The sequence below is a fragment of the Elgaria multicarinata genome, chromosome 8, assembly GCF_023053635.1.
Source record: "Elgaria multicarinata webbii isolate HBS135686 ecotype San Diego chromosome 8, rElgMul1.1.pri, whole genome shotgun sequence".
NCBI classification, from domain to species: Eukaryota; Metazoa; Chordata; class Lepidosauria; order Squamata; family Anguidae; genus Elgaria; species Elgaria multicarinata.
The window spans coordinates 98,311,047-98,337,620 of NC_086178.1; the positions used below are offsets into that span (position 1 = coordinate 98,311,047).

The following is a 26,574-nucleotide window of genomic DNA, read 5'->3' on the forward strand; positions in this document are numbered from 1 at the left end:
ACCCACAATAAGCCATGCTGCTGAGGGTAGTTAAGCTAATCTCCCCCCAGCATGCAACTGGCACACTTGATCATGCAAACTCAGGCCATAGCTAGACCTAAGGTGTATTCCAGGATCATCCCGGGTCCGTCCCTGCCTGAGCGCTGGATGCCCTGTGTGGCACTTAGGTGAACAGGTTTGACCCCAGGACAATCCTGGGATAAACCTTAGGTCTAGCTACGGCCTCAGTCTCTGTGTTCAGTGGGGTTTGTTTCCAGGTAAATGGATGTAGGGTTGCACCATTAAAGAGATTCATAGGAAGGGAGGAGTAAGATGGTGGTGACACCAAGTGCTAGTAAAATAAGGAAAATTTGGGATCTTGAGGTGAGGGAATCAGCTGGAATAGAGAGCACTTAGTTTCACCTTCAAGAGGAAGAAAAATAATTAAAAAGATATTGGGAGCTCGAGAGTGAGTATAATGTAGAGTATGTAAAAGCTGTAATTCATCCCTGTTTCTACTCTCACCTTCGCCATGAATTCACTAAGTGCCCTTGAACAAACCACTATTGCAGCCTCAGTCCCCTTTCCCCCTGCAATATATGGATAATACTGGTGTCTTTACACGGTTGTTGTGAGCATGACTGAGCTATGAAAAGCCCTCTGAACACTCCAAAAGTATTTCGCATCATTGGAAGAAAAAACTGGCGTTGTGAAGAGCTGAGAGTTGAAGGGAGTGGGGAGTCTCAGTATGCAATATTCAACCTGCTTCTGTACTTGTGTATTAGGAGATGAGCCTTCCAGTTGGCGTGCACAATACTGCAGTATTAAAGCATTCCTTAACTTGTGCCAAAGCTCATCACTGGCATCTGTTTTCAATGCAAGGGCTCAACCCTGGAACATATGTAGTAACGAATACATCAAACAGTCTGTGAGCAAGCACAGAGTACATTTCTCTGGTCACTGAATATTAGTTCAGAAAGTCCCCCATCATTTAGGAGGGGGAAAGGGGAAGCTTTCAGATCAGAGTCGCCATTTCCAGATACTTATAAGTCCTCGGATCCCTCTTCACCTTTTAATTTACGGCAAGGCTCAGCCTTGTTGTCTGTTGTCAGTGCCAGGGCTCAGCTCACAGCCATGGAAGTGCCAGGTACAGCGCAGAAGACATTTCTCTCTGCTTAAATATAAGACCTGCCCCGTGTTGGCCAGTGCGCGGAGAGGGGGCTTTGGACCAGAAAGTGGTGTGTTGTTTCCAGACACATTTGAGCGCTAGCCTCATCGACCCCCAAGACATGCATGGCCAAGCTCAAGCTGTGGAGGGCTGAGGAACTCTGTCCCCCCCCCTCCCGGTCCGAGGGAGTTAGCTTGGGGTCAATAGGTGGCGTGGTGCGGGCGGGTCTCCAACTTTGGAACAAGACACCACCACTACTACCCGACACACAGATCCGCTGTTATTTTAACACCATCATTAATACAGATTGACTGATTGCATCGCTCCCTCAGTGCCGCTGCAGCGCAGACTAACAGGGGCGCCAGGGGGGAGTCGCCGGCAATGGCGACGCCGGCGGGCGGTCCTCAGGCAGGCGGCAGAGCTTTTGGGCGGCCTCGCCGAGGGCACCAAGGGCTCTTACTCCCCGCTTTAGACGCCTGCCTCTTTTCTGGCGGCAGGAAGAGCCGTGGTAGCCGAAGCCTCTGCAGCAGTAGCGCCGCCGCCTCTTCCTTTTTCCTCCCCAGAAAACACACACACACACACACACACCACATCACACTCTCGCTTAGTTACAACCGGTTTGTACCGGCCGCCGGCTCCCTCTCTCACCACACGGCAGCGCGTTCTCTCCCCCCTTCATCTCCCTCCTGGAGGAGGATGCAAGGAGGGGGAGAGCCTGGTGCTGTCTGGGCGGCTGGCTGGCGGACCGACTGGCCGACCGACTGACCGCCCGTTTACCTTGCTCCGGCAATCTCTTACTTCCCCCAGCCCGAGGGCGTAAATAAACATCCACCCCCGCGGGTCGGGGAGGGGATTCTTCTCACAGAACGAGCCGGCACTCGGCTGCCTTCATCGCCCGGGCCCCCGCCGGGCGGGGCGGTGGCAGGTAAACGAAGGGGTGGGGCGAAAGAAAGAGGTTAGGGGGCGTATGGGGGGGGTCCCCCATGGGATCTGGAGGAAGAGAGTGTGGGTCGGAGGGGGGGGGACATAAAACTTTCTGCCTAACAGTCCTGGGTTTGGGCACACCAAAGATGAGCACCGCGTCAGCGGTTTTTATTTATTTATTTGTTGTGGTGGTGGGGAGCTATAAGTGTGGAAGGATGTGCTGCAACGGGAACCAGTCTGTCTAGGAGCTTCGGCGGGGCTGCAGATGGTGCAGGGACTCGGATTTGCGATTCTGGCTGAGCAGACTGCCATCATTTCAAACAACAACATCGGGGCCCCCCTCCAAATTAATAACCTTGCAGGCTTCCTGCTCTACACCGCTTGATCACTGCCAATAGATCACAAAACGCGGATTACTTCAGTTCTGATGTACTTTTTACTTTGGCTGCTGCCATCATGTGCGTTCTTTCCTGGGAGGCTAAACCATGCTGAACGTAGTGAGATTTATTTCAGAGTAAGCATACATAGGACTTCTATTGATAATTGCCTTTTTCTTTTCTTTTTTGTACTGACATTTTGTGGCGTGATTGAAGCAGGGGGGCGAAAAGTTCAGTTCTGCTCTTTCAGAACCTGCCTGTATGCAATGGGGAATTAGTCTGCATTTGGGAGGTACAGACCACAAGCTGAGAGTTACTTGTACTTATCCCTTGTTACTTTTGCCTTTCTCCTTCCTCTTATCTCTCCCTGTTGTACCAAACTTAATATTACAAGCCACTTCAGGCTCCTTTTACTGCTGCTACCATGTAAACTGCCCATGTGCATTTATAGCCAGTATATAGAAAAGGGAGATTTCATGTATATGTCTCTGAAGCCCCTGTAAAATGTTTATGTTGCAGACCATCAGCTAGTGGAATTTTAAATCCTGTAAAAAGAAAAAGGAGGGAGGCTAAGGGGAGACCTGATAGAGGTGTACAAAATTATGCATGATGTGGAAAATGTGAATAGGGAGACATTTTTCTCCCTCTCTCAAAATACTAGAACCTAATACTAGAACCTAATTCTAGTATTCTTCATGGGTCATCCCATGAAACTGATTGATGGGAGATTCAGGACAGATACTTCACACAGCACATAGTTAAATGATGGAATCCACTACCAAATGGCCACCAATTTGGATGGCTTTAAAAGGAGGTTGGATAAATTCCTGGAGGAGAAGGCTATCAACAACGGCTACTAGCCCTGATGGTTATGTGCTACCTCCAGTATCCGAGGCAGTAAGCCTATGTGCACCAGTTGGTGGGGAACATGGGTGGGAGGGGGCTGTTGCACCATGTCCTGCTTTGTTGGTCCCTGGTCAACACCTGGTTGGCTCCTGTGTGAACAGAGTGCTGGGGCTTGTCTACACGAAGGGTTTGCCCCAGGGTGGCTTCACAGTAGCGGCACGTCATCTACATGGCCAAAGCGCCACCCTAAAGACGGGGGCCTGGACATAGCTTCATCCTGTCCCCTGATTTGAAGCTTCATTCTGGAAACTACAAAAAGTCCAACCTTATTGTTAACATTTCAGTAGAAGGGTATCATCACATGCAAAGCAAACCCCAGCTGCCTCAAGATAGCCTGAGAGTTAATGTATGTGTTGGGTCTGAAATGCATATTGTCTTGTGACAGCCTGCAGTTCATTGAGTGTCGGTGGATGTTAAGAGTATTTTGAAACAGCATTTTGTAACTACATGTTGTATTTTTAATATGTGATTTCTCCCTTCTCAATTTCATGTTGATGAATTAAGAACAGGGGTGGGCAACACTTGGCCCACAAGTTGCATATGGTCCCTGCACTCCCAGTGTGGCCTGGCCAACAAATATGGTGGCAGGAAAAAATGTTTTTCCCCTACTACACTATGGAGTGGTTTGCTACCAAATTTCTGTGGTAAAGTGATTTCCCCCCATTTTGGGTGTGTGTGTGTGAGGGGGTACCCCATAGAGTGTGGCCTGTGGAGGTTGGGGGCAAAATAGATCCCATACCTCCTGGTCACCCTGTATTAATTTATTATGTTCTTTATTATGTTCTTAATGGTTTTATTTTTTGTGAACCGCCCAGAGAGCTTCAGCTATTGGGTGGTATAAAAATGTAATAAATAAATGAATAAATAAATATTAAAAGAATAATTTCCTGAGCGCAGAGTATTTTCAGTGCAAAAATAGTTCCTCCAAGGTTTCCTTTTTGTTTTCCCCCCTGATGGCACTGCAGTATTTTTGAAGGCCATCTTTTATTAAAATATAAATCTTTTGTTTTTGAAGTGCAAGAGCTCATCATGATTGCATGTGTGTATCTCTCCGTGTGTGTGTGAACGAACACACACACACACAGGTGTACAAAATTGTGCATTATCTGGAGACATTTTTCTCCCCCCCCCCCTCAAAATACGAGAATCTGGGGTCATCTCATGAAGCTGATTGATGGGAGATTCAGGACAGATAAAAGGAAGTACTTCTTCACACAGCGCATAGTTGAACTATGGAATCCGTTACTGCAGAATGTATTGATGGCCACCAATTTGGATGGCCTCAAAAGGGGTGAGATAAATTACTAGAGGCTACTAGTCATGATAGCTATGTGCTACCTCCAGCAGAAGAGGTAGTACACCAATTGCTGGGGAACATGGGTGGGAGGGTGCTGTTGCACTCGTGTCCTGCTTGTGGGTTCCTGGTCACAAGCTGGTTGGCCACCTGTAAACAGAATGTTGGACTAGATGGACCCTTGATCTATTCCAGCATAACTATTCTTTTGTTTTTAAGTACATAGCATAATACCCAACTTATTAGAATCATAGAATAGTAGAGTTGGAAAGGGCTTATAAGGCCATCAAATCCAACCCCCTGTCAATGCAGGAATCCATCCTAAAACATACCTGACAGATGGTTATCCAGCTGCCTCTTAAATGCCTCTAGTGTGGGAGAGACCACACCCTCCCTAGGTAACTGGTTACATTGCCATACTGCTCTAACAGTCAGGAAGTTTTTCCTGATGTCCAGCTAGAAGCTGACTTCCTGTAACTTGAGCCCGTTATTCCGGGTCCTGCACTCTGGGATGATTGAGAAGAGGGCATGAGTGCAATCCTATGCACAGTTACTTGGGAGTAAGCTCCATTGGACTTGTGGTGCTTACTTCCGACTGCATAATTTCAATTTGTAAAATATCACTGAACTTTAACAAAAGCTGTTCAGTTAACATTTAGCTTTAATTAGCTGTACAAACAAGCTTGCAAAGAAGTGTTTCTACTTCTCTGAAGTAGAAGTTCCTACTTCAAAGAAGTTTGAAGTAGGAACTCCATCAAAGAAAAGGAAATAAGTTTCCAGGCTCTACTGCATTATTTGCCTCATTCTCTGAGTTCCTAATCTGTCAAAAGCAACAATGGCCTTGTTCAGAAGACACCTTAAACCGCAGCTTTAACCATGGTGAATAAGGCAAAAACCCTTTTTTTTGGCCTTTTTTTTAAAAACTGCAGTTAAAACCATGGTTAAGGTGTCTTTGAACAGGGCCTATAAAACTTGAAAGACTTGTTATAGCCTCTTTACTTCAATAAATGTGGCACTCCAACAGATGATGCAGGCATTCCTGCTTTGGCAAAAGACCTGTGGCATAACTACACCATACTTTTATCCTGGGATCATCCCTAGATTATCCCTGTGCATCCAAATGATGCACAGGGGATCCCAGGGGCAAGCAGGGATGACCCCTCCATTTTCCCGGGATAACCAAGACCTCATTTTGCCCACGGTCCCGGGACCGTACCAAGGACCGCGGGCAGTGTGGTGCCCGCTCCTGGCTTCTCTCTCCCCGCAAGTAGCGGGGCTTTTAAAACAGGCACAGAGCTGCATGGGGGCAGTCTGTGCCCATTGTATGTGGGAGGTAGGGAACAGTTCCAGGGTTGGGTTTGTTTGTTTTTAAATTTACAGGAGCGAAGCGCAATTGCACAACCGGCTCCTCTTCATTAAAAAAAATGGCAGCCACAACATCCCTCTTCCCTTCTGGAATGTTGCGCAACCATCTAGATGCTGGGGGAGGATCACGGAAGCGGGTAATTCCACAATCCTCCCTCTCCCTCTACACCCTTAGGTGTAAATGAGCCCCTGGTGATCTACTCCCCTGTAATTCCCCTCTACTACACCACTGTTTGTTATCATCAATTGTGGACTAAGTAAGGAGGCAGCTTTCTGAAGATCAGGCAGCAAATATGCCAGACGCTTAAGCCTGTGCCACTAAGGTTAGCTCTTATGATGACTTGCAGTGATGATCACTTCTGATAAATTTTACTTTTTTTGTTTCAGTTTACTTGCATTTTCCAAATGCAGAATAGTTATATCTTACCCAGTGCAACTTTCTTCAAAGTGGACAGGGCAGCAAGGATGGGATAATCCCATATTTTCACAAAAACAAACCGGTGGGGTAGGTTAGGATGAGAAGGCACCCAGAGAGCTTCATGGGCAACTAGAGATTTAAACCCAGTTCTCCTGAGTACAAGACCAATATTCCATCCGCTAATCTGCCGTGAACTGCAACTAACAAAACACTTCTCGTGTTCTTATGCAAGAAAGGATCACTTTGTACAAATAAGTTGTGCCTTAACTGTTAAGAGATCTTGACTATGCACTTCTGCTGTGCAAACGGATTCTAGTTTAAAAACAATTCAGTGGACCATGGAATGTTAAAGTTGGGTAACTCTTGTACTGAATCATTTTGGTTGTCAGTGTCTTTCTCCAATATGTATACATGGTGAGCTGAACAGTGTAACCTTCATCTGGCTTTTAGTGACGTGCCATAACATGTGAGAATATGACTATTTCCTCAACTATTGCTACTTGAATAATACTTCATTGATGCAAATATTTGGTGGTATTTTTTTTTAAAAAAAGCATTTAAAATTGTTTAATGCTGTGTATAACCCCCTTTCTTGCTATAGTACTGCACTATTTCCATGCTACTGTTTTACGTCAGTGTGAAAATCCTTAAAAAATGAAGACCCTTGGCAAAAGGCATTGTGAATGAATAGACATTCCTGAAAACAGGAACAATAATGTTTTACAGAATGTGTTCCGTTTCTCTGCACAAAGAGTTGAAATGGAAATAACTGGTTTCTCTTCAACCAAGAGTACGATAGAATTACAATCAAGAACTCCGTCTTCTAAAGTAGTGTTAGGCAATGGAATTTGAGTCTCTTAACCACAAATGAGGAAACAGTTTTTATCTGGAAACCAGATAATCTTAAGGGGAGATCACTTATTCATGGTCTCTGAGAATCTGTATTGTTTGGCACAAGCAGGCGTTCTGAACTGGTTTGGGTTAGTGATGTAATAGCTTAGATGTAGTTTATATGCGTGGACCATTTAGAAGGAAGTTTTGCCTTGAGGTGAAGGCGTAGAGGAGAGCAGCCAGATAAAACACACCATCATGTCTTTGAAAAAAGAACCCATGGCAGATGCGTGGACTTATTACTCAGACTGAGACAAGACTCTGAAAGGAGCTGACATGGATTGTGGCATGTAAGATTATAGCTTTCAGATTTTGGCCTTTGTAACTAAGATGTCAGCTGGCAACTTGATTTAAGGAGCTATTCAGAATGCCTATTGCTGTCTTGCAATCTACTAACCTCCTTTTTTTATTATTTAAACAGTTGTTCTGTTTCTTCCTCCTGGGTATATTTTCTTCGATAGATCTACACTAAGCAGGATATAACACTTTGAAAACATTTTGAAGACTGTATAAGGAGTGTGTCCTGGGCCTCAACAGTCATCACTACTGTTATAAACCATTTTAAAGCAGTAGTGTAGATCCTGCCAGGGACAGGATGAGTTTAGCATCTTTGTGGTGTATAGGCTCCCTTAAGGAATGAGTATTCAGAAGTTATTGGATGCTCTTTTGGATATATTTTGATTCTGAAATCTAGCCTTTCTTTGACAAGGGCCCTGATTGGTGGCCCAAGTTATTCACAGCTAACTTGTATCACAACACTTTTAGTGGGACTTAGCTGGCTATTATGGGATTAAGTCCTATTAATCAGTAGAATGCCTTAGTAAGCTTAGGCCCTTAGTTGCTTGTTGTAACTCAGGGCCAAAGCAGACATTATGTTAAGGGCATAGCACACAGCTATGTGTTTTGCTCTTTTTTACTCTAATGTAAATGCAGGGGACCTAGGCTGGATTGGTGGAGGGGACTTTAATCCATTTCTTCTCGCTGTGGTCCTTCAACCATGCCTGCAATTTATAGTACAAAATAGTGATCCATAAAGGGGGGAGGAATTTGGATTGGGAGTCAAAAGACATGGCTGCTCGCTACATCTTTAAATGTCTGCTTTGGCTCTGACACTAGCAGGAACCAGGCCAAGCATAGAGGAGTGAAAATTTGTTTATAACTTTTCCAATTAACAAACAATTGAGTGAAATATCTTAAAAGGAAAGAGTAGGGGAATGATGTACAAGCTGACTGGGAAATAATTAAAATAAGAAACACAGAAGATACAGTGACTACAGTACATTCATAAAAATACGATGCAAATCAGAGTTTGTATGCCCTTTTCAGTAGTAAATGACTAGAAATATTTTGATAAACAATTGGAAACACTAATACATTCTGTGTAAAACACATATTTACAACAATGAATAACAGGTGCAATTTGCTGTTATAAGGGTATTTCAAATATTTTAAGATGCATTTTTGACCATTTGTAATATAAAATTTATATTTTAACAGGCAATATTTTAAGTGGAAATTTGTAATCTCTAATCAGTTGTCTCATTAAAAGAAAAAACTACAGGTATGAGAATTAAATAGGAAAAATAATTGCCACTCTGTTGTTAAGTATATTGGCATGGAAGTAAATTCCATTGAAATCAGTGGTAACTACCCACATGTAAACAAGCTCACAATCAGTGTGTTGAACTGGCCATTTAATAATAATAATAATAATAATAATAATAATAATAATAATAATAATTTTATTTCTTACCTGCCTCACCATCCTGATCTAGGCAGGGATCAACAGTAAGTATAAAATACATAAAATACTGATTAAAAACATAGTATACATTGTTAAAACTTCCTAAAAAAACATCCTAAAAGCTAGGGTGACCATATGAAAAGGAGGACAGGGCTCCTGTATCTTTAACAGTTGTACAGAAAAGGGAATTTGAGCAGGTGTCATTTGTATGCATGCAGCACCTGGTGAAATTCCCACTTCATTACAACTGTTAATGAAACCGGAACCCTGCCCTTTAGGCCAGAGAGAAAAGAGGGCAGGGCTCCTGCAGCTTTAATTGTTGTGACAAAGAGGGAATTTCACCAGTTGCTGCATGCATACAAATGACACCTGCTCAAATTCCCTTTTCTATACAACTGTTAAAGATACAGGAGCCCTGTCCTCCTTTTCATAGGGTCACCTAAAATGGATAGGCCTGCCGGAAGAGATCAGTCTTTATAGCTTTCTTAAATGCTAAAAGACTATTAAGTCGATGAATCTCCTCCGGCAGGCCATTCCACAGTCTGGGAGCAGCAGAAGAGAAGGTCCTCTGGGTAGTACCTGGGTAATTTCCTACAAGTGTTGAAGTCTACCACTGCAGCAGTAAGAAACAATCAAAAGCTATAGATGCTGGCAATTATTATAGGGAAAGAATTAGCAAATCCCACTGTGCACATTAGAAACACAGGTAAGCATGTATAGGATTGCAACCTCATATATTACATGCTTGGGCTGGTTGCTCTTTATCAGAGCTAGAAGCCTTCATCCACAAATTTCTGATAAAAAAAGGGAAAGACCACCAATCTGCATATAAACATATAAGTAGTAAGATAAATACACTTTTTACTTTGCATTCAGACAGAGAAGGAATAACAATTGCTGTTTTGTCTATGGAGTTGTAAGCCTTGTTACAAGAATTTATTTTGTTTTATAGATTTGTGAATGAAAGCTTCTTTCTGATTTTACTCCGCTGACGATGGCGGGCATCCAACTCAAAGCATGTGAGGCAATTATTTCCCTGACTGAGCCTGCGGCTATTTTTCTGACAAAAGTATTTAAAACTTCACTATTATCCATCCAATGCTTACATGCAGGTAGTTCTCCAAGGCACAGTGGGTTGTACACCATGGTGGTTTTGCGTTAGCAGAAAGCACTTCCGCTTTTGGAATTTCACCAGTTGTCCAGACCTACATACATGCCCTGCAGTGTCCCCGACGGTCCAACAGTAATCAGAAACAGGTCTTTGGTAATGGGCCACAATGGGAAGGATATTGAGTAAAACCGTATATCCTGCCTCATGTGATTGGAAGTGACAGAGCACGTGTTTTGCATGCTGAAGGTCTCAAGTTCAATCCCTGACTTCTTCAGGTAGGGCAAGGCAAGGCATCCTGCCTGAAGAGACGCTGCCAGTCAGTGTCAATGATATTGGGCCAGATGGACCAATGGTCTGACTCCGTATAAGGCAGCTTCCTATGTTGCCTCTGTTGCCAAGCCGCTGTTGGACACAACACAATGAATTCCACGTAATGGACATCATGGTGAATCTAAATGTATAGTACTGATTGATTGCACAGTAGTTAACAATGTATGCTCATGGCAGTATTCTTTTGTTACCATATACTGGATGTCTTAACTTTGGGCATGATTCCGACGTGAAGGGCACATTCACAAAGTTAGGCACTGGAGAGTAAAGCATGTGTTTAATTCTCTCATTGAAATCAGTAGGACTTGTAACCCATTCTCATACATTTTTTTTAATTCTAAAGTAAGTTCTACTGAGTTCAATGGAGGTAGATTATTTGTGTACTTTAGGGAGTGGGGGTGGGGAAGAGAAGTAAAATCATTTACAGGGTCTGGTATGGGAACAGGTCCTCCTAGTCCTTAACTTCCTTGTCCTCTTAACCCCACTGGGTGGCAGTATAAAAATATAATGTTCTCATGATGTCTATCAGACTCTTGTGGGAATGCCTGCTTCTACCCAACCTATGCACCAGCCTTTCCCAACCTGGTGCCCTCCAGATGTTTTTGATTTGAATCCCATCAGCCCCAGCCATCATGGCCAAGAACGCTGTGTGTTGCAGTCCAAAAAATCTGGAAGGCATCAAGTTGGGGAAGGCTACCATGCATAAAACTGTTTTTTGAAGAGTTACTGTATTTGCTTGTTTGCTTTGTGTTTTATGTCAGAGAGATGGTGGTGGGGGAAACCCATATCATAACATATTTGGTATAATGTGTGATTTGGGAAGCCCCTATTTCTAGTCATACCTCTGCAATTACAACCTAATTTGCAAGGGTTTAGATAAGTAACTCTCACCTGCAATATGGGATAATATTGGTCTACCTTTCAGTTGTAAGGGTTCCTAAGATAAGCATTTGTGATGCAATAGATAAATGCTAAATGTTGTTGATTATATAAAAACAATATTTTAGTTTCAAACCCCAAAGGTTTTGTCTATTTACATGTTTGGGGGTGGGGAAAATCAAGAAACTACACCATATAAAAGAGGTAAAGGGGGGGGGAGAAGATGACACATTGGCTTAGTGGGAAAGCTCCAATCATCGGTTGAATTTGTAGGGGGTACTCACCACACAACATGTTCTAACTCCACCATTTTTTGACAGTGGGCTCCTGTGAAGTTGAGTAAAAGTGAACACAATGTTTGATTGACAGTTCCTCCACCTTCTCTTTCCCTCCTGACCTCCCGATGGTATCCCATCAGACATTGCTGCAAAAAAACCCCAATCCCGGTGGCTCTCCTAGAGCGGCACTAACTCCTTTCGCCACTCTTGCCAGGGAACTCTAGCCAGTGGGAAAAGTCAACTCAATGCAATGGGAACCTCCGCGGAGCCCTCCACACAACATAACAGTTGTGCAGGAACTTTCCTCTGCACAGCATGGATATTCAGCATGGAGTGTTTTCTAAAAAAAAAAAAACTCCTCCCTTGCATGGAGTCTTCCCTCCAGGCGACACATTTCTCAATGGTGGTGTAAAAACTCCACCATGGAGTTCTAAAACCACCATTGAGAAATGTGCTGTCTGAACTAAGCCATTGTATGGCTAAATTATTGCTAGTTAAATCAAAAGCAGGCAGTCATCTTAGAGGTAAATAATCATTGCAAAACAAGGGAGTATCAAAGCGTTTCTTGTTTGTTTGCTTTCCTTGGGTCCAAGGCTACTGTCAGAGCCTGAGTGATGGTGGAAACTGGCTCAGATTTGTGTGTTTGTGCGCTCGTGTTATCTCAGAGAAAATGACAAGCTTTTGAAGTTTCCATGCAAGTGTATAAAATCAGCCTTACACAAGACTATCATATTTCCATATGAATTTCTACTACATGGTCCTACTGCTGCACAGTTCAATTTCTTCAGCTCAGGCACCTGATATTTCTCCACAGGCTGAGTTACCAGGTGTACCAATAACAACATGTTCTAGAAGACTGAATGATTCAAGTTTCATTTGTAAGTAATATATGTTTTATATTAATAAGTACATTGCAGCATTATACTATTTATATAGAATATTTGTTCTTCCTTGCTGTTTTGTTGTTGTCTAACTGAATGCTAATTCTGTTGTTGTTGTTGTTGTTCAGAGGTTTGTAGAACAGAAACCACTAGTAGAACTGATTTCCCCTTCCACTACAGCACCCCCTGCATGCCTCCTAAATCTGCCCTAGAGGGTCTGGGGACCCTTCAGAGCAGATTTGGGGGCTTGTGTGGGAAGTGGAGCGGAGGTGTAATCTACTTGTGTAACACTGAATGTAGCTCTTACTATTCTTTCTTTTGTTTACTAAAAATCAAACATTTCTTGTAACGTTTGTCTTATTTTGCATCCTTATTCTTTCACTACATTTTAAGAGACTGTGAAGTTGCTTGCCAAGTTATCCTTTCGGAGGGAAAACTAATATGATCTTTAGTTGTATAAGGTTATGAAACTCCATAAAGAACTGCTGTGAAATGAGATTCACAAGTCATTTATTTCAATAGGACTGCACCAGACAAATGCTCAGTAGATTGTCTGACAAGGTAGACCTTGTGCTTAATCTAGCATTTTCTGGGAGCAACTTTATATACACCCAACTCCTGAGCTGATTCTTCTTCATTGGCTTGTAAAGGTGGGCCAGTGTGGTGTAATGGCTAAGGTGTTGGATTGGGAGTCGGGAGATCAGGGTTCTAGTCCCCACTCGGCCATGGAAACCCACCGGGTGACTTTGGGCCAGTCACACACTCTCAGCCCAACCTACTTCACAGGGTTGTTGTTGTGAGGATAACATGGAGAGGAGGAGGGTTATGTTCCTTGGAGGAAAAAAGGCGGGATATAAATGAAATAAATAAAGGGTGGCCCAGTGCCCAAAGCACGTTACACTGTCTATATTGAAATAATGAGTTCTGTGTGAACATTGGGGTTCCTGTGTTTGTAAGGAGTTTGTGGATAAAGAGGCGTGTAGTGGTAGCAGGTGGGGTGGGGTTGAAGCTGTACTGATCAGCTGCTGTCACTGAGTGTGGATTGGGAGGTGGACATTCCCTTTTTATGTACCAAGTTAGTGCCTGGAGAGGGTTTGGGTCTGACTGCAGTTCTAGGAGACTAGGGGACTGCCTTGACGGTGCCAGGTTGCCCCCACTTTTATAACTACCCTGCACTTTTGCCTCTGCGGGGTGGTGTCGGGTAATCCCGAGGCAGAAGGCAGCACGGGCTTTCTGGTGACCATTCTGCTCAATGGGTCCTCTCCCTCGCCTGGCTTCTGGCATCCAATGAGAAGTCACCTTCTGCCCGGGAACACCCCTAGTGCAGCGACAGAGTGAGGACAGATGTCGGAAGAACTGTGTTGCCCTCGCTCTGGCAAGAGAAGTCAGGTTAAGCCCTTGACTTTCTGCTGTGCATCTGTGCATCTTTGCCTCTTTGCCCCATGATGGCAGCAAATTGGTAGCTGTGTCATAACTGACGCAGCGCCGATTTGCAGCCCCCTGGGGACAAAGATGACATTTAGACAAGTTACAGGATGTCATCAGTTCACAGCAGCAATTATTAGCAAAACTACCTTGCTTCCCTGCAGCAGTGACTTCCTATTTTCTTGCTGGATTTTTTTCTTTCTTTGAATGACATTGAAACACGTATTCAGTTTTTTTCAAGTCTGTGCATTCCTTCTGTTCAATTCAGTTTTCCATTTGTGTGTGTTCTTTTAAATAGAGCTTCTGACCCCTGAGTTCATCCTGGAAAATGGTGTTCCAGAAGTCACCAGATGGCGGATGGGGTTGGATGATAGTACTTGTATCATTCTTTACCCAGTTCTTATGCTATGGATCTCCATTAGCTGTTGGAGTCCTTTATCTAGAGTGGCTGGATATTTTTGGAGAAGGAAAAGGGAAGACTGCATGGGTTGGATCCCTTGCAAGTGGAGTAGGACTACTTGCAAGTAAGTCTTTAGAAAAATATATATTCTAAATACCTTTCAAAAAGCCTATGTGTTGTTGTTGTTGTTGTTGTTTAATTCTAGGGTCAAGGAACTGAATTCTTTTTAAGGAAGGTACTCATTCCTTCTGTTTCTTAGAATATGAAAATCAATACAGACAATGATATTTAGCAGTTGCTTCATGTAAAACTGAAAACATATATTTCTAGTATAAGAAACTGCAGAATAACTAAACTAAATTGGCACGAATACTTATAGCCAGCATTGATCTGGAAATTCACATTGTACTAACAATATGGTCTCTTTTCTTCAGATAACACGCTCATGTTGTTTTGCTCAGACATTAGTCCAGCTGAATTCCTAGTTATTTCCTAGTAAGTGTTCTTAGGATTGCAAGATTAATAGGGCTAGAGCAATTGTTGCTGCAGCAAGCTTGTGTGAGGAGTGCAATGCCTGAACTAAGGATTCACAGCAGATTGCAGCAGCTATTTCCATGACTAGAAAAATTGGGAGATGCATTTTTTTTTTAACCTAGGGTGACCATATAAAAAGGAGGACAGGGCTCCTGTATCTTTAACAGTTGTATAGAAAAGGGAATTTGAGCAGGCGTCATTTGTATGCATGCAGCAACTGGTGAAATTCCCTTTTTATCACAACAATTAAAGCTGCAAGAGCCCTGCCCTCTTTTCTCTCTGGTCTATAGGGCAGGGTTCCTGTATCTTTAACTGTTGTAATGAAGTGGGAATTTCACCAGGTGCTGCATGCATACAAATGACACCTGCTCAAATTCCCTTTTCTGTACAACTGTTAAAGATACAGGAGCCCTGTCCTCCTTTTCATATGGTCACCCTATCTAACCACAGCAATAGCAACTTCAGTGTTAATTCAAACATGAAACAAGAATAGAAAACTGTTAGAAATGTAACATTTAATTGATACTTGATTTACTGCAAGTCAGAGACCAGAATTTTGCAAACTAAGAAGTCCAGTTCTGCAAGTTCATTGTAAGCAGAATAAATCATGATGATTTGGGAAACAATTTAAATAGTGGACACCATCCAGGGCAAGTTAGATGTATCTATGATCTGTTGAAGTGAATGTTCAGTATGTGTGCATGAGTTACTCATGCTCTTTTCAATAGAGGGAAAGGGCTGGTGAAAAGTGAAACTCTCTCACCCTGGCCATTGAAAAGTTCACTTTGCAAAGCTTTCTCTGAAATTTGTGGCCTAGAAACTTGGGCCTATTATTATTATTAGTAGTAGTAGTTGTAGTAACAATAATAATTGAACCTCAGGCCTTAGCTAGACCTAAGGTTTATCCTGGGATCCGTTCCAGGGTCCCCCGTGTGTCCCCCGTGTGTGCACAGGGATGACCCCGGGATAAACCTTCGGTCTAGCTAAGGCCTCAGTCTTCCAGTTCATGTTTGGAAGCAAACTATGATTTGTGCAAGCCACCGTTTACCTGATTTGGATGTCACAGAAAAATAATAGTTGCTTAAGCCAGGAAAAGAGGGAATGAGAGGTGGGAGGAGGATCATGTGAGACCGACACCCATTCATGGCAGCTAAGCCATAGTTGGCTGTTATGTTTGAACCAGGCCAGTACATACACATGTTAGAAACAGTGAAAGAAAGAACTGAGGGAGTGGGGGCTTAAAACACTCTTAGATATAAAAAAGTTGCCATAAAGAATGATAACAACAGGAAACAGATTAATTATACAGCAAGAAACAGAAGTTTTACATTAGGAGCATTATAGCTTGGATACGATTCTTCTGAACAGTGGATTAAATTGGCTAGGGAAATGCTACAACTTAAGCTTTAAGACTTCAGGGAGAAGCTGGATAAAACACCTGACACACATAGTGGCCCAGTTCAGATGTCATGACCAACCAGGCTTTGTTTAAACACTGGGTGGTCATGAATGAGTGGGACCAAGCAAGTGTGTTGGCTCCCACCTTTCTGCTCCCACTTAGCTAAACAACCCAGGAGTGCTCCATCAATGGGTTGTTTAGTCTAATGTCTGAATGCAAAATTGTGGGTTTGGGGGGAAGAAGAACCCCCAACTGTAACTCATGTTTTGTTCTGAGTTTACAAGTTTGGGTTGTTCCTCCCCCAGCAACCCACAATTCCTCATTCGGACATCACACTAAAGAACCCATGGTCAGAGCATTCCTGGGTTGTTTAGCTCAGCAGAAATGGGTGGGGGCAGGAGCCAACTCACTTGCTCGTTGCCACACATTCATGGTGACTCACTGTTTAAACAAACTCTAGATAGCTGTGATGTCTGAACTGGATCAGTAGTTCCACCCCCTTTACTTGATGATACCATATCATATACGTTCCATTGAAAAGTGCATATGCAGTCCATACGATTGATACTGACAGTCAGAAGGAAGAGCCTAGTGTGTGACAATAAGATTAGGCTTGAACCTCCTCCCACTTAACGTACTAAAACAATAATTCATATTCGTACTGTGAATGGACTCTAAAACTATGATTCTCAACGCATCAGGCAGGCCTCCTTAAGGAGATATGGAGAGTTGCTAAAGGAGGTGCAATGATGAGGAGAGACTGGAAAACAGAAACACACACAGAGAAAACAGTAAAGGAATGAGAAAGAGATAATTTTGTGTAGGGTTTCACAGTACACAGAGGCCCATTATGTCTGAGATTGAGGGCTCATCTACACCAAGCAGATATTCCACTATGAAAGTGATATGAAAGCAGTATATAAAAGGCAGGAGCCACACTACTGCTTTATAGTGGTATTGAAGTGCACTGACAACTGTTGGGGCCCATGACGCATACCATATACTGCTTTCATACCACTTTCATAGTGTTATATCCTGCTTGGTGTAGATGTGTCATGGGCCCCAACAGTTACAACAACAACAGTTTATTGCGGTCAATAGACCATTCCAGCAAATGAAAATTTTACATACAAGCAAACTGAACAGTTGTCAGTGCACTTCATTACCACTATAAAGCAGTAGTGTAGATCCTGCAGTGCACTTCAATATCACTATAAAGCAGTAGTGTGGCTCCTGCCTTTTATATACCGCTTTCATGCCACTTTCTTAGTGGAATATCCTGCTTGGTGTAGATGAGCCCTGAGAGTCTATGATTTAAATTAAAAAGAGCAGTTGCAAAGAGGGGATTCTCAGGTATCAGGTGCTTTGATTCTGTATATATTGGCCGCAAGCCACAGGTGGATTCATAAAGATCCTTCTCTGCCCCCATAGAGCAGACTGTGGCCATGGCTAGACCAGGCCTATATGCTGGGATTGTCACGGGATCATCCCTATGCATCCAAATGACACACAGGAGATCCTGGGAGCAGGCAGGGACGACCCCTCCATTTGCCTGGGATAATCCTTAGGTCTAGCTAAGGCCAGTGTCAGCACTGGTGGCAAGATCCAAACAACTGAGTGTGAAGAAGTGGTTGCACAAAATCCCACGCCGCCTTTTGCCTCCCTTCTGTAGTATTGCTTCCCAGGCTTCCAGTTTAATATTGATTGACCAGCAGTGCAGAGCTGCCCTTGGGTTGTAACTTAAGGGAAGGTTTTTTAGATAAAATTACTGATGGTGATGGTGAAGAATCAATGAAGGTTGGATTGAAATATCACCAGTGCTTGTAAAGAAAAATGCATTGCCCTTGAAAATGATTTCCTGAATGTCAAGGAACAGGTCAGGTGGCCATCATATTTAAGCTTTAGAAATGACATTGGCAGCTGAAGGAGGGGGGACTATCCTGCTGCCCTCTCCATGGCAACCAAGGCTCTAAGGAGGTGCAGCATCAACCAAAGCCAAGAAGATCTGTAACAAAACATCCAGCTTAATTTCTCAGGCCATAGACTCTTTAATGCTCCCTGCTCTTGAAAAATGTGATCTCTGCTCTCAGAGTATGGTTAGATCATTCTTAGTGAAATCGAACATCATCTATTGAATGATTCCTGTGCTGTTTCTAAAGGTATCATTTCAGCTGTGCAAGGGATAAAGAATTTGGATAATTGAGAGCTGGTCAATCGGAATTCTGCTATACAACATTACATTAAAAATCAATTATCTATAGCTGTTGAAAATAAATGTATTCGTTTTGTATTCTCCCTCCCTTCCTCTCTGAAAATAAGAGTTTATTTTTTAAGTTGAAGGTGTATGTCTGTAACTATATGTTTAACCCTTCATGAGCCATGTAGTGGACCTTAATTAGGTCAAACTAAATAAACAAACAGAGATTCTTAAACTTCATCTAGTGCACGAATGGATATGCCATAATAAATGTGCTAGTCTTTAGGTGTTACAATAATCCTTGTTATTTAAACTTTCACACACTAAGGGCCTTGCTAGATGAGGCCTTAGTGCGCTGTGAGGCCCGGTTTCCCTGCTGTGCGTCCAGATGACGCACAGGGGAATCCGGGGTCAGGCTGCACTGAAACCTCCCTTAACACGCCATAAGCAAAGTCGCTTATGGCGCGCCTTTTCCGCAGCCCTGGCCTGAGGCCGGGGGGGGGGGGGATCCCAGGGGGGGAAGGCCGGACCTGGCAGGAGAGGGGGGGGAGAAGGCCGGGCACTGGGATGGCATCGGGGAGAGGGAGGACGGGCGACACAGGCATCGGGGAGAGGGAGGACGGGCGACACGGGCATCGGGGAGAGGGAGGACGGACGACACGGGCATCGAAGAGAGGGCGGACGGGCGACACGGGCATCGAAGAGAGGGAGGACGGGTGACACGGGCATCGGGGAGAGGGAGGACGGGCGGGGAAAGAGTGGGCAGGAAGGCATCGGGGATGGCAGGGGGGATCAGGAGCAGGGGGGGCTTAATTTTTTTAAAAAAAGGCGCTTACCTTGTCCAGCGGCTTCAGGGCGCACATGGCCCCTTTAAAATAAAAACAAAAATGGCTGATTCCACAGGGCTTCCGTAGTCCCTGCGCGTCGGCTGTCTAGGAGGCGGGGTGGCACGCGCTAAAGTTAGCACGCCGTCGCCCCGCCTCCCTGCCGGCTTATCCGGCTGGGTCTAGCAAGGCCCTAAGCCTCATGAAATAAAACTGCTTAACTTTCACCTTACTTGGGGTGGGGCGGGGGAAGCAACAATGAGCATCCCATCTGGCGGCTTTAAGCATGGCATACTGAAGATAAACAGAGGAACCAGGACTATGGTTATTTGGGAAGGTTCACACCGGAAAGCAAATGTCAGTGAAAGAGGAGGCAGCCTCTTTGGCCCTTAGAACCATCAAATGGCATTAATTAAGCTTCCACCACTTCCTTCAGTGAACCCACAAACACTAAATTGGAGATACTGAGAGGGGCTTTGTATTCTCCTAATGTCACGGATCTCTTAAAAATAGCCACTTCATTTTCTCTTGAGAGCAATTCTTTTATAAGAAGAGATCTCTTGAGCACTCGTGTATGAGATTTTGTTTTAAGCGGCGTATTTTCTTTTCTGACACCTTCCCCCTCTTCTCCCACAGGTCCTATTTGCAGTACTTGTGTATCTGCGTTTGGAGCAAGATCTGTGACCATCTTCAGTGCCTTTATGGTTGCTGGGGGCCTGATGATGAGCAGCTTTGCACCTAATATCTACTTCCTGTTTTGTTCCTATGGAATTATTGTTGGTAAGAGAATACATGGAGATTATGGCCTTAGCTAGACCGGGCTTTATCATGGGGCAAACCCCAGGATCGTCCCTGTGCATCCACATAACGCACAGGGGATCCCGGGATCAGGGAGAGATGATCTCTTCCTTGCCCCGGGATAGAGCCCTCCCCTTTGGGCCCACTTTTTCCGTGGTCCCGGGCTGAGCCTGAGCCTGCGGAACGTGTGGCCCATTGCCGCGGTTTGACCCGGCTCCGCGCACGGGGCTCAACACTCCTCAGGAGCGCTGCACCCATCGGGGTTAGGGTGGAGGGAGCGGGAAAAGTAATTAATTTTTTAAAAAAACCTTACCTTTAGCGCATGAGTGTTGGTGCGCTCCTCTCCTCCTGAGGTCATTGTGCCTCACGTGTAAACGGAGGAGGGATCTCGTGTTAAACACAATGTGAGATCTTCCCTCCTCCATCCTGGATTAAAAGGTAGGTCTAGCTAAGGCCTATCTTTGTAATCACCCATTAGCAAAATATGTTTTCTACATTTTTTCCCCAAAATTGGGTCCTATTAAACCACCTGTTGGTAGGAGCAAAGTGTTACTGTTTTGTAGTTGCCATGAATTCTAAAAAGACTTGCCAGTGGCCTGCCTCTCAGCCCTGCTTCCAATGGTCAAAGGTTGCAGCATTAGGACTTCATGGGTTGCATTTCCAAAACTGATTGATCTTTGCACCCTTTAATTTAATGAATCAAACTGACAGTATCGTCAAGAAAGAACAAAATGTTAATTCATAATTCTTGGTTTTGATCCTTTTTGATAAACTTTTTTTGCATTTTTAGGACTTGGATGTGGTTTACTGTATACAGCAACAGTAACTATCACATGTCAGTATTTTGAAAAACGCAGAGGCCTTGCACTTGGTCTAATTTCGACAGGTATGTTTTTTAGCCTATATCAGTCTTTTTGCTCTGAATGATTTTATACAGATACAATATTTAACTGTGGTTTAATTAACTGTGATAATATCATCTAAATTCTGAAACCGTAGTTAAGAATTAGCTGCAAATAAGAATATGAAACTCTGGTTTGAATATGAAACCATGGTTCAGCATTACATTTGTCCTGGGCAAACCATGGTTAGGGTAATGGTTTGGTGCCATCAAAACAAGCCCTGTGCACAGGCAATCCCGTTTCTCTCCTTACTTTCTCTTTAATGCAGACCATAGTTTGCTGTTACTTTTAGGATTGCAAACTGGGGTTTGTATTTGCCTCTCAAAAGTAGCATTGAAAACCAGCTGTCAGTTGCCCCCTGGCACAAACCATCATTTGCTGGTTTGGATGTAATAGCAAGCTATGGTTTGTGGTAAGGAGGAAGTAAGTAACTGAAGCAGAGTTTGTGAAGGGAAAGTAGGGGATGTATGCATGAGAAAGGGATGCAGTCCCTTAGTGCCATATGGTTGAAATGAGTTTTAGTGTTTCTGATCTTAACCCTGGGAAAGGAAGCAGACCATGGTTAAGCATTATATCAGCAGCAGGCCAAAGTCATTGTCTATGTTAAAGTTATCTACAATAGTGAAGGAAAGCAGAAGGTTAGACCATGAATGAGAGATCTAAACCATCTCTAACCCATCAGTCCCAACCTCTCCCTTCAATTCTGAAATGCCTGTTTTTAAAATTAGTCTTCTTTGTATTTATTTCCATATAGGCCTTAGCTAGACCTAAGGTTTACCCCGTGTCATTTACATGAACAGGGATGACCCCAGGATAATACCGGGATAAACCTTCGATCTAGCTAAGGCCATAGACTCCTTCTCATATACTTCCCTCATTTGTAGAGTGTTCTACTTTGCTTTTTTTTTATTTTTTACCCAAGATTAATCTCTGAAAAGCGATGTCCCTTAGGGACATATGAATGCAACCTTTCAGCATTGCCTGCTCAGAAAGTCAGGATTGTCTAAGGCTCATTTTGTCCCTTGGTTCTGTGTCTGAATGAAAAATAAAATAATGCAAACATGTACCTGGAAGTATGAATATACTTCTAGCTAAAAGAATTTGCATGCCTGATATGTCTTCAGTTCATTCCTCTTTATTATCAATTTATCCTTTTTCTAGATAAAGTATTAGCTGTATTTCAGTAAGTGTCAGAGCTTTTATATCAGACAAAAATGCCTTTAAAAGGAATATATAATTTCAAAAAAACAGAAGCACACAATAATTAATTCAAAGCCATGATGCTGGGGTGGGGGTGGGGGGCGGCAGCTTCAGAATGGCACTCCCGGAAGTGGCTTCCAGGCGCGCTGTTCCGAAGCCGCCACCCCGCCCCCAACCCCAGCGTCCTGGCTTTGAAGCCAGCACCCGCTCCTGGCTTTGAAGCCAGGACACTGGGGTTGGGGGGCGGCAGCTTCGGAAGGGCGCGCCGGCTGGAAACCGCTCACAGCCTAGGGCGCTGAATAGTCTGGCACCGGCCCTGATCACAAGTTGAATGGGCCTGCAGTAAGTTCTGTTTAAAATCAAGGAATCTCTCCCCCACCCCCATTTCATTTCAATGTTCTAATTCTCTGCTTTCAGGATCCAGCGTAGGACTTTTTATATACGCGGCTCTACAAAGAGAACTCATCGAACTGTATGGATTGGATGGGTGTTTGCTTATTGTTGGTGCATTGTCTCTAAATATATTAGCCTGTGGGAGTCTAATGCGGCCTTTGCAGCCGTGTGGTTCTGCCTTACCAGAGAAGCCAAATCTTGAGAAGGTTCCGGATCAATACCTCATTTATAATGGAAAAGAAAAGAATGTTTATGAAGAGAACATAAACATACTTGAAAAAGCCAGTAATGAAGGAAAAGATGTGAGTAAAACATCTTGTGGTGATTGCAAACAGGATTCTCTTATAACTAAGAACAGACTCTTGTCAATAACAGCAAGAGAAACTGACACTTACAAAAAGAAAGTTGCAGAGCGGACTTATTTCTGTAAACAGCTTGCCAAGAAGAAATGGCACCTGTATTTGGACTACTGGGAGGAAACCGTGGCTCTCTTTAAAAACAAAGTATTTTCATCACTTTTTATTGCCATCTTCTTCTTTGATATTGGTGGTTTTCCTCCTTCATTGCTCATGGAAGACATAGCAAGAAGTTCAAATATCGGTGAAGAAGACTGTGTCATTCCTCTCATTTCTATAATAGGCATTATGACTGCCATTGGCAAACTTGTTTTAGGAATATTAGCCGATTTTGACTGGGTTAATACTTTATATCTATATGTCCTGACATTAATCATGACTGCAGTGGCACTAGTTTTAATTCCGTTTGCCCAAACTTACATTACACTGGCAATACTTTCAGGGGTTTTAGGTTTTCTGACAGGCAATTGGTCAATTTTCCCATATGTCACAACAAAGACTGTCGGAATTGAGAAATTAACACATGCTTATGGCATATTGATGTTTTTTGCCGGACTTGGAAACAGTCTTGGACCACCGATTGTAGGTAAGATTGCATTTTAACTGCATTTATAATTATTCTGAAGTATATTTTCTTGATTTTTGCATTGCACCTACCTACAATACAGTTAATTTTAGCTGTCTGTGGCAAATATGGAATTATTAAATAAGAAAACCTGCAAAGAAATAGCATTAAATGACATACCTTTCACTGTTCAGACTTCACTATAAATGTGAGAAAATATGCATTCCAAACCAAACCCTTTAAAAAAAAATTGGATTCATGTAACTTTAAAAGCAACAGTTTTTATTTTGTTTGGCATCCCTGGGGGACACTATTTGTGAGTCCCCAACATCTAAGACCAAGCATTTTTGGAAGCAGTGTAAAATCTGTTTTTCCAGGCTGATTTTGGAGGTTCAAGGTTAAATCAGCAGGGAGGTGGAGGGTTGCTGATGGCATAGTCTGCCTTGCTAGGATTCATTCGCTTTTATTACTTGTCCCCAAGCTTTCAAGATGAGTTGCATTATAAGACAAGATGTCACAGTGGCTTGAAACATAGGAAGCTCCCTTTCGGTATGTCAGATCACTGGTGGGTCTAGCTCCATATTGGCCATGTCTAGACCATGCCTTATCCCGAGGATCGCCCCGGGATCATCCCTGTGCGTCCACATGATGCACAGGGGATTTCGGGGGCAGGGAGGGAAGAGCCCTCCATTTCCCCAGGATAACTGGAACAGCTTTTAGCCCGATTTTTCCCGCGGTCTCGGGATCATCCTGAGACCACAGGAGGTGTGGGCGGCCATCCTGGCTTCGTCTCACCTCCTTGCGAGTAAACATGAGGAGGCGGGAACCGTGTATGGCGCACGGAGCTCTTCAGGCTCTCTGTGCCCATTGGAGGGGGAGGCGTTTTTTTCTTTTTTACTGACCTTTTCGTTGGAGCGCACGTGCGCTCATCTTCAGTTAATAAATAAATAAATGGTGGGCGCGATGTCCTCCTTCCTCCCTGGACGTCACATGCTGTGGGTGGACAAAGGGGAGGATCTCGCGATCAGCATATCACGAGATCCTCCCCCTTCACTCCCCAGGTGTAGACATGCCCATTATCTACATCAGGGGTGTTGAACCTCTTTCAGCCTGAGGGCCAAATTCCATTTCAGAAAAGCTCTCAGGGGTCACATTCTAATTGTAGGTGGGGGCAGAGCCCAAATACAAAATATACCTGCATAGTTTAGCTTAAAGCTCTCACTGCCAGTAACTAAGCTGTAGTAGAGGTACTTCAACCTTTTAGAAAGTGGGGAATCTTCTCAAAATCCAAGAAACTACCAAACAGGCAGTGGTCGAGGAGAAGGGGAAGGGGCCTGGGAAAGGGTGTGTAGCAATCTTGGGAAACCTGGAGGGCTGGATTCAGAGCTCAGGCAGGCCAGGTTTGCCCCTGGGTCTGTGATTCTGCCCCCCTAGCCAACATTGGCAAGGTTTGAGATGAAAGTTTAAGAGCCAGTGTGGTGTAGTGGCTAAGGTGTTGGACTGGGAGTCGGGAGATCCGGGTTCTAGTCCCCATTCAGCCATGGAAACCCACTGGGTGACTTTGGGTGAGTTGCAGACTCTCAGCCAAACCTACCTCACTGGGTGGTTGTTGTGAGGATAACATGGAGAGGAGGAGGAGGATTATGTATGCCGCCTTGGGTTCCTTGGAGAGAACAAAAGGTGGGATATAAATGCAATAATGAATAAATAAAGTCTTTTGCAGCCTTACCTGGAGATGCCAGGGATTGGGTGTGGGGCCTCCTGCATGCAAAGCATGGGCTACAGTCCTTCCCCAGATCCAGATCCCATGCCAAACCCTTGCCAAGAACCCCATACCATGGTTTGCACTTTCATTGTGCCACAGCGAACCATGATTTGGAGCTGTTCATTTTCCGCCTGTTCAGAACTCAGCTTCATAAGTTTGCTCCCACTTCCCTGGTGCAGCAGCCACCTTTTGAGACAGAGCAATTGGCTGTAATTACAATTTGTCAGTGGTGGGAGCGGCAGAAGAAAAGGTCCTCTGGGGTAATAGTTGTCAGCCTTGTTTTTATTGGCTGGAGTAAATTCTTCCCAGAGGGCCTGAGTGTGCGGGGCGGATTGTACGGGTATAATACACATGTAGCCAGTGTGTATTATACCTTGCTTGCTGGTATGGAATATTTATTTTGCGATTACTCCATTCTTTTCATGGAAAAGTAGAAAGTATTCTTTCACTTTTTAACTGCTTAGATGCAGAGTAATGCAATATATTTAGGGATTACTCACCTGTTGTGTAAAAGTGTATGCATCTGACAGCTCTTTTTGTTCTTTTTCAGGTTGGTTTTATGACTGGACAAAGTCTTATGACATAGCATTTTACTTTAGTGGACTTTGTGTTCTGTTTGGAGGGCTGCTATTGTTGGTGGCAACACTGCCATGCTGGAACAGTGTGAACAGCAGCAATCAACCTGAAAAGCCACTTCCAAATATTTACGCCTACAAGGTTGCATCCGGAGTGTAGGTGAAAGTGTGGAACATCTGCTTCTCTTTTTATACTGCACAGCAAGATATTTTTTAGAAATCTTTCCAATTATTTATGAAGTGGTGGTGGTTGTTTTTTTTAAAAAATCATTTAATGCTGCTTTGATCCAGAGCCTCATGCATGGATGAAGCACCCATTTCTGGCTGTGGCAGATGAAGGGCTCATCTACACCAAGCAGGATATTCCACTATGAAAGTGGTACATAAAAGGCAGGAGCCACACTAATGCTTTATCGCAGTATTGAAGTGCACTGCAGGATCTACACTACTGCTTTATAGAGGAACTGAAGTGCACTGACAACTGTTGGGGCCCATTGACACATCTACACCAAGCAGGATATAACACTATGGAAGCAGTATGAAAGCGGTATGTGTCAATAGGCCCCAAAAGTTGTCAGTGTGCTTCAATACTGCTATAAAGCAGTAGTGTGGCTCCTGCCTTTTATATACCGCATTCATAGTGGAATATCCTGCTTGGTGTTGATGAGCCCCAAGTTACATCAGCAAAATGGTCCT

General features: G+C 43.8%; 1 protein-coding gene across 4 annotated transcripts; it reads left to right on the forward strand.

The window, feature by feature from the left end:
• Positions 1-1,949: 1,949 nt before the first annotated feature.
• Positions 1,950-26,113, forward strand: SLC16A9 (solute carrier family 16 member 9). Of its 4 annotated transcripts, none has more exons than XM_063133095.1 (7): positions 1,950-2,072; positions 12,479-12,542; positions 14,269-14,494; positions 19,961-20,104; positions 20,913-21,008; positions 22,642-23,559; positions 25,854-26,113. In XM_063133095.1, exons 3-7 carry the CDS (start codon positions 14,299-14,301, stop codon positions 26,036-26,038), a joined length of 1,539 nt encoding a protein of 512 aa, XP_062989165.1. In that variant the 5' UTR covers positions 1,950-2,072; positions 12,479-12,542; positions 14,269-14,298; the 3' UTR covers positions 26,039-26,113. The 4 variants fall into 4 exon arrangements, with proteins under 4 accessions (XP_062989165.1, XP_062989168.1, XP_062989166.1 ...); XM_063133096.1 differs by lacking the exon at positions 1,950-2,072 and adding an exon at positions 6,072-6,150; XM_063133097.1 differs by lacking the exon at positions 1,950-2,072 and adding an exon at positions 7,549-7,612.
• The last annotated feature ends 461 nt before the right edge of the window (positions 26,114-26,574 follow it).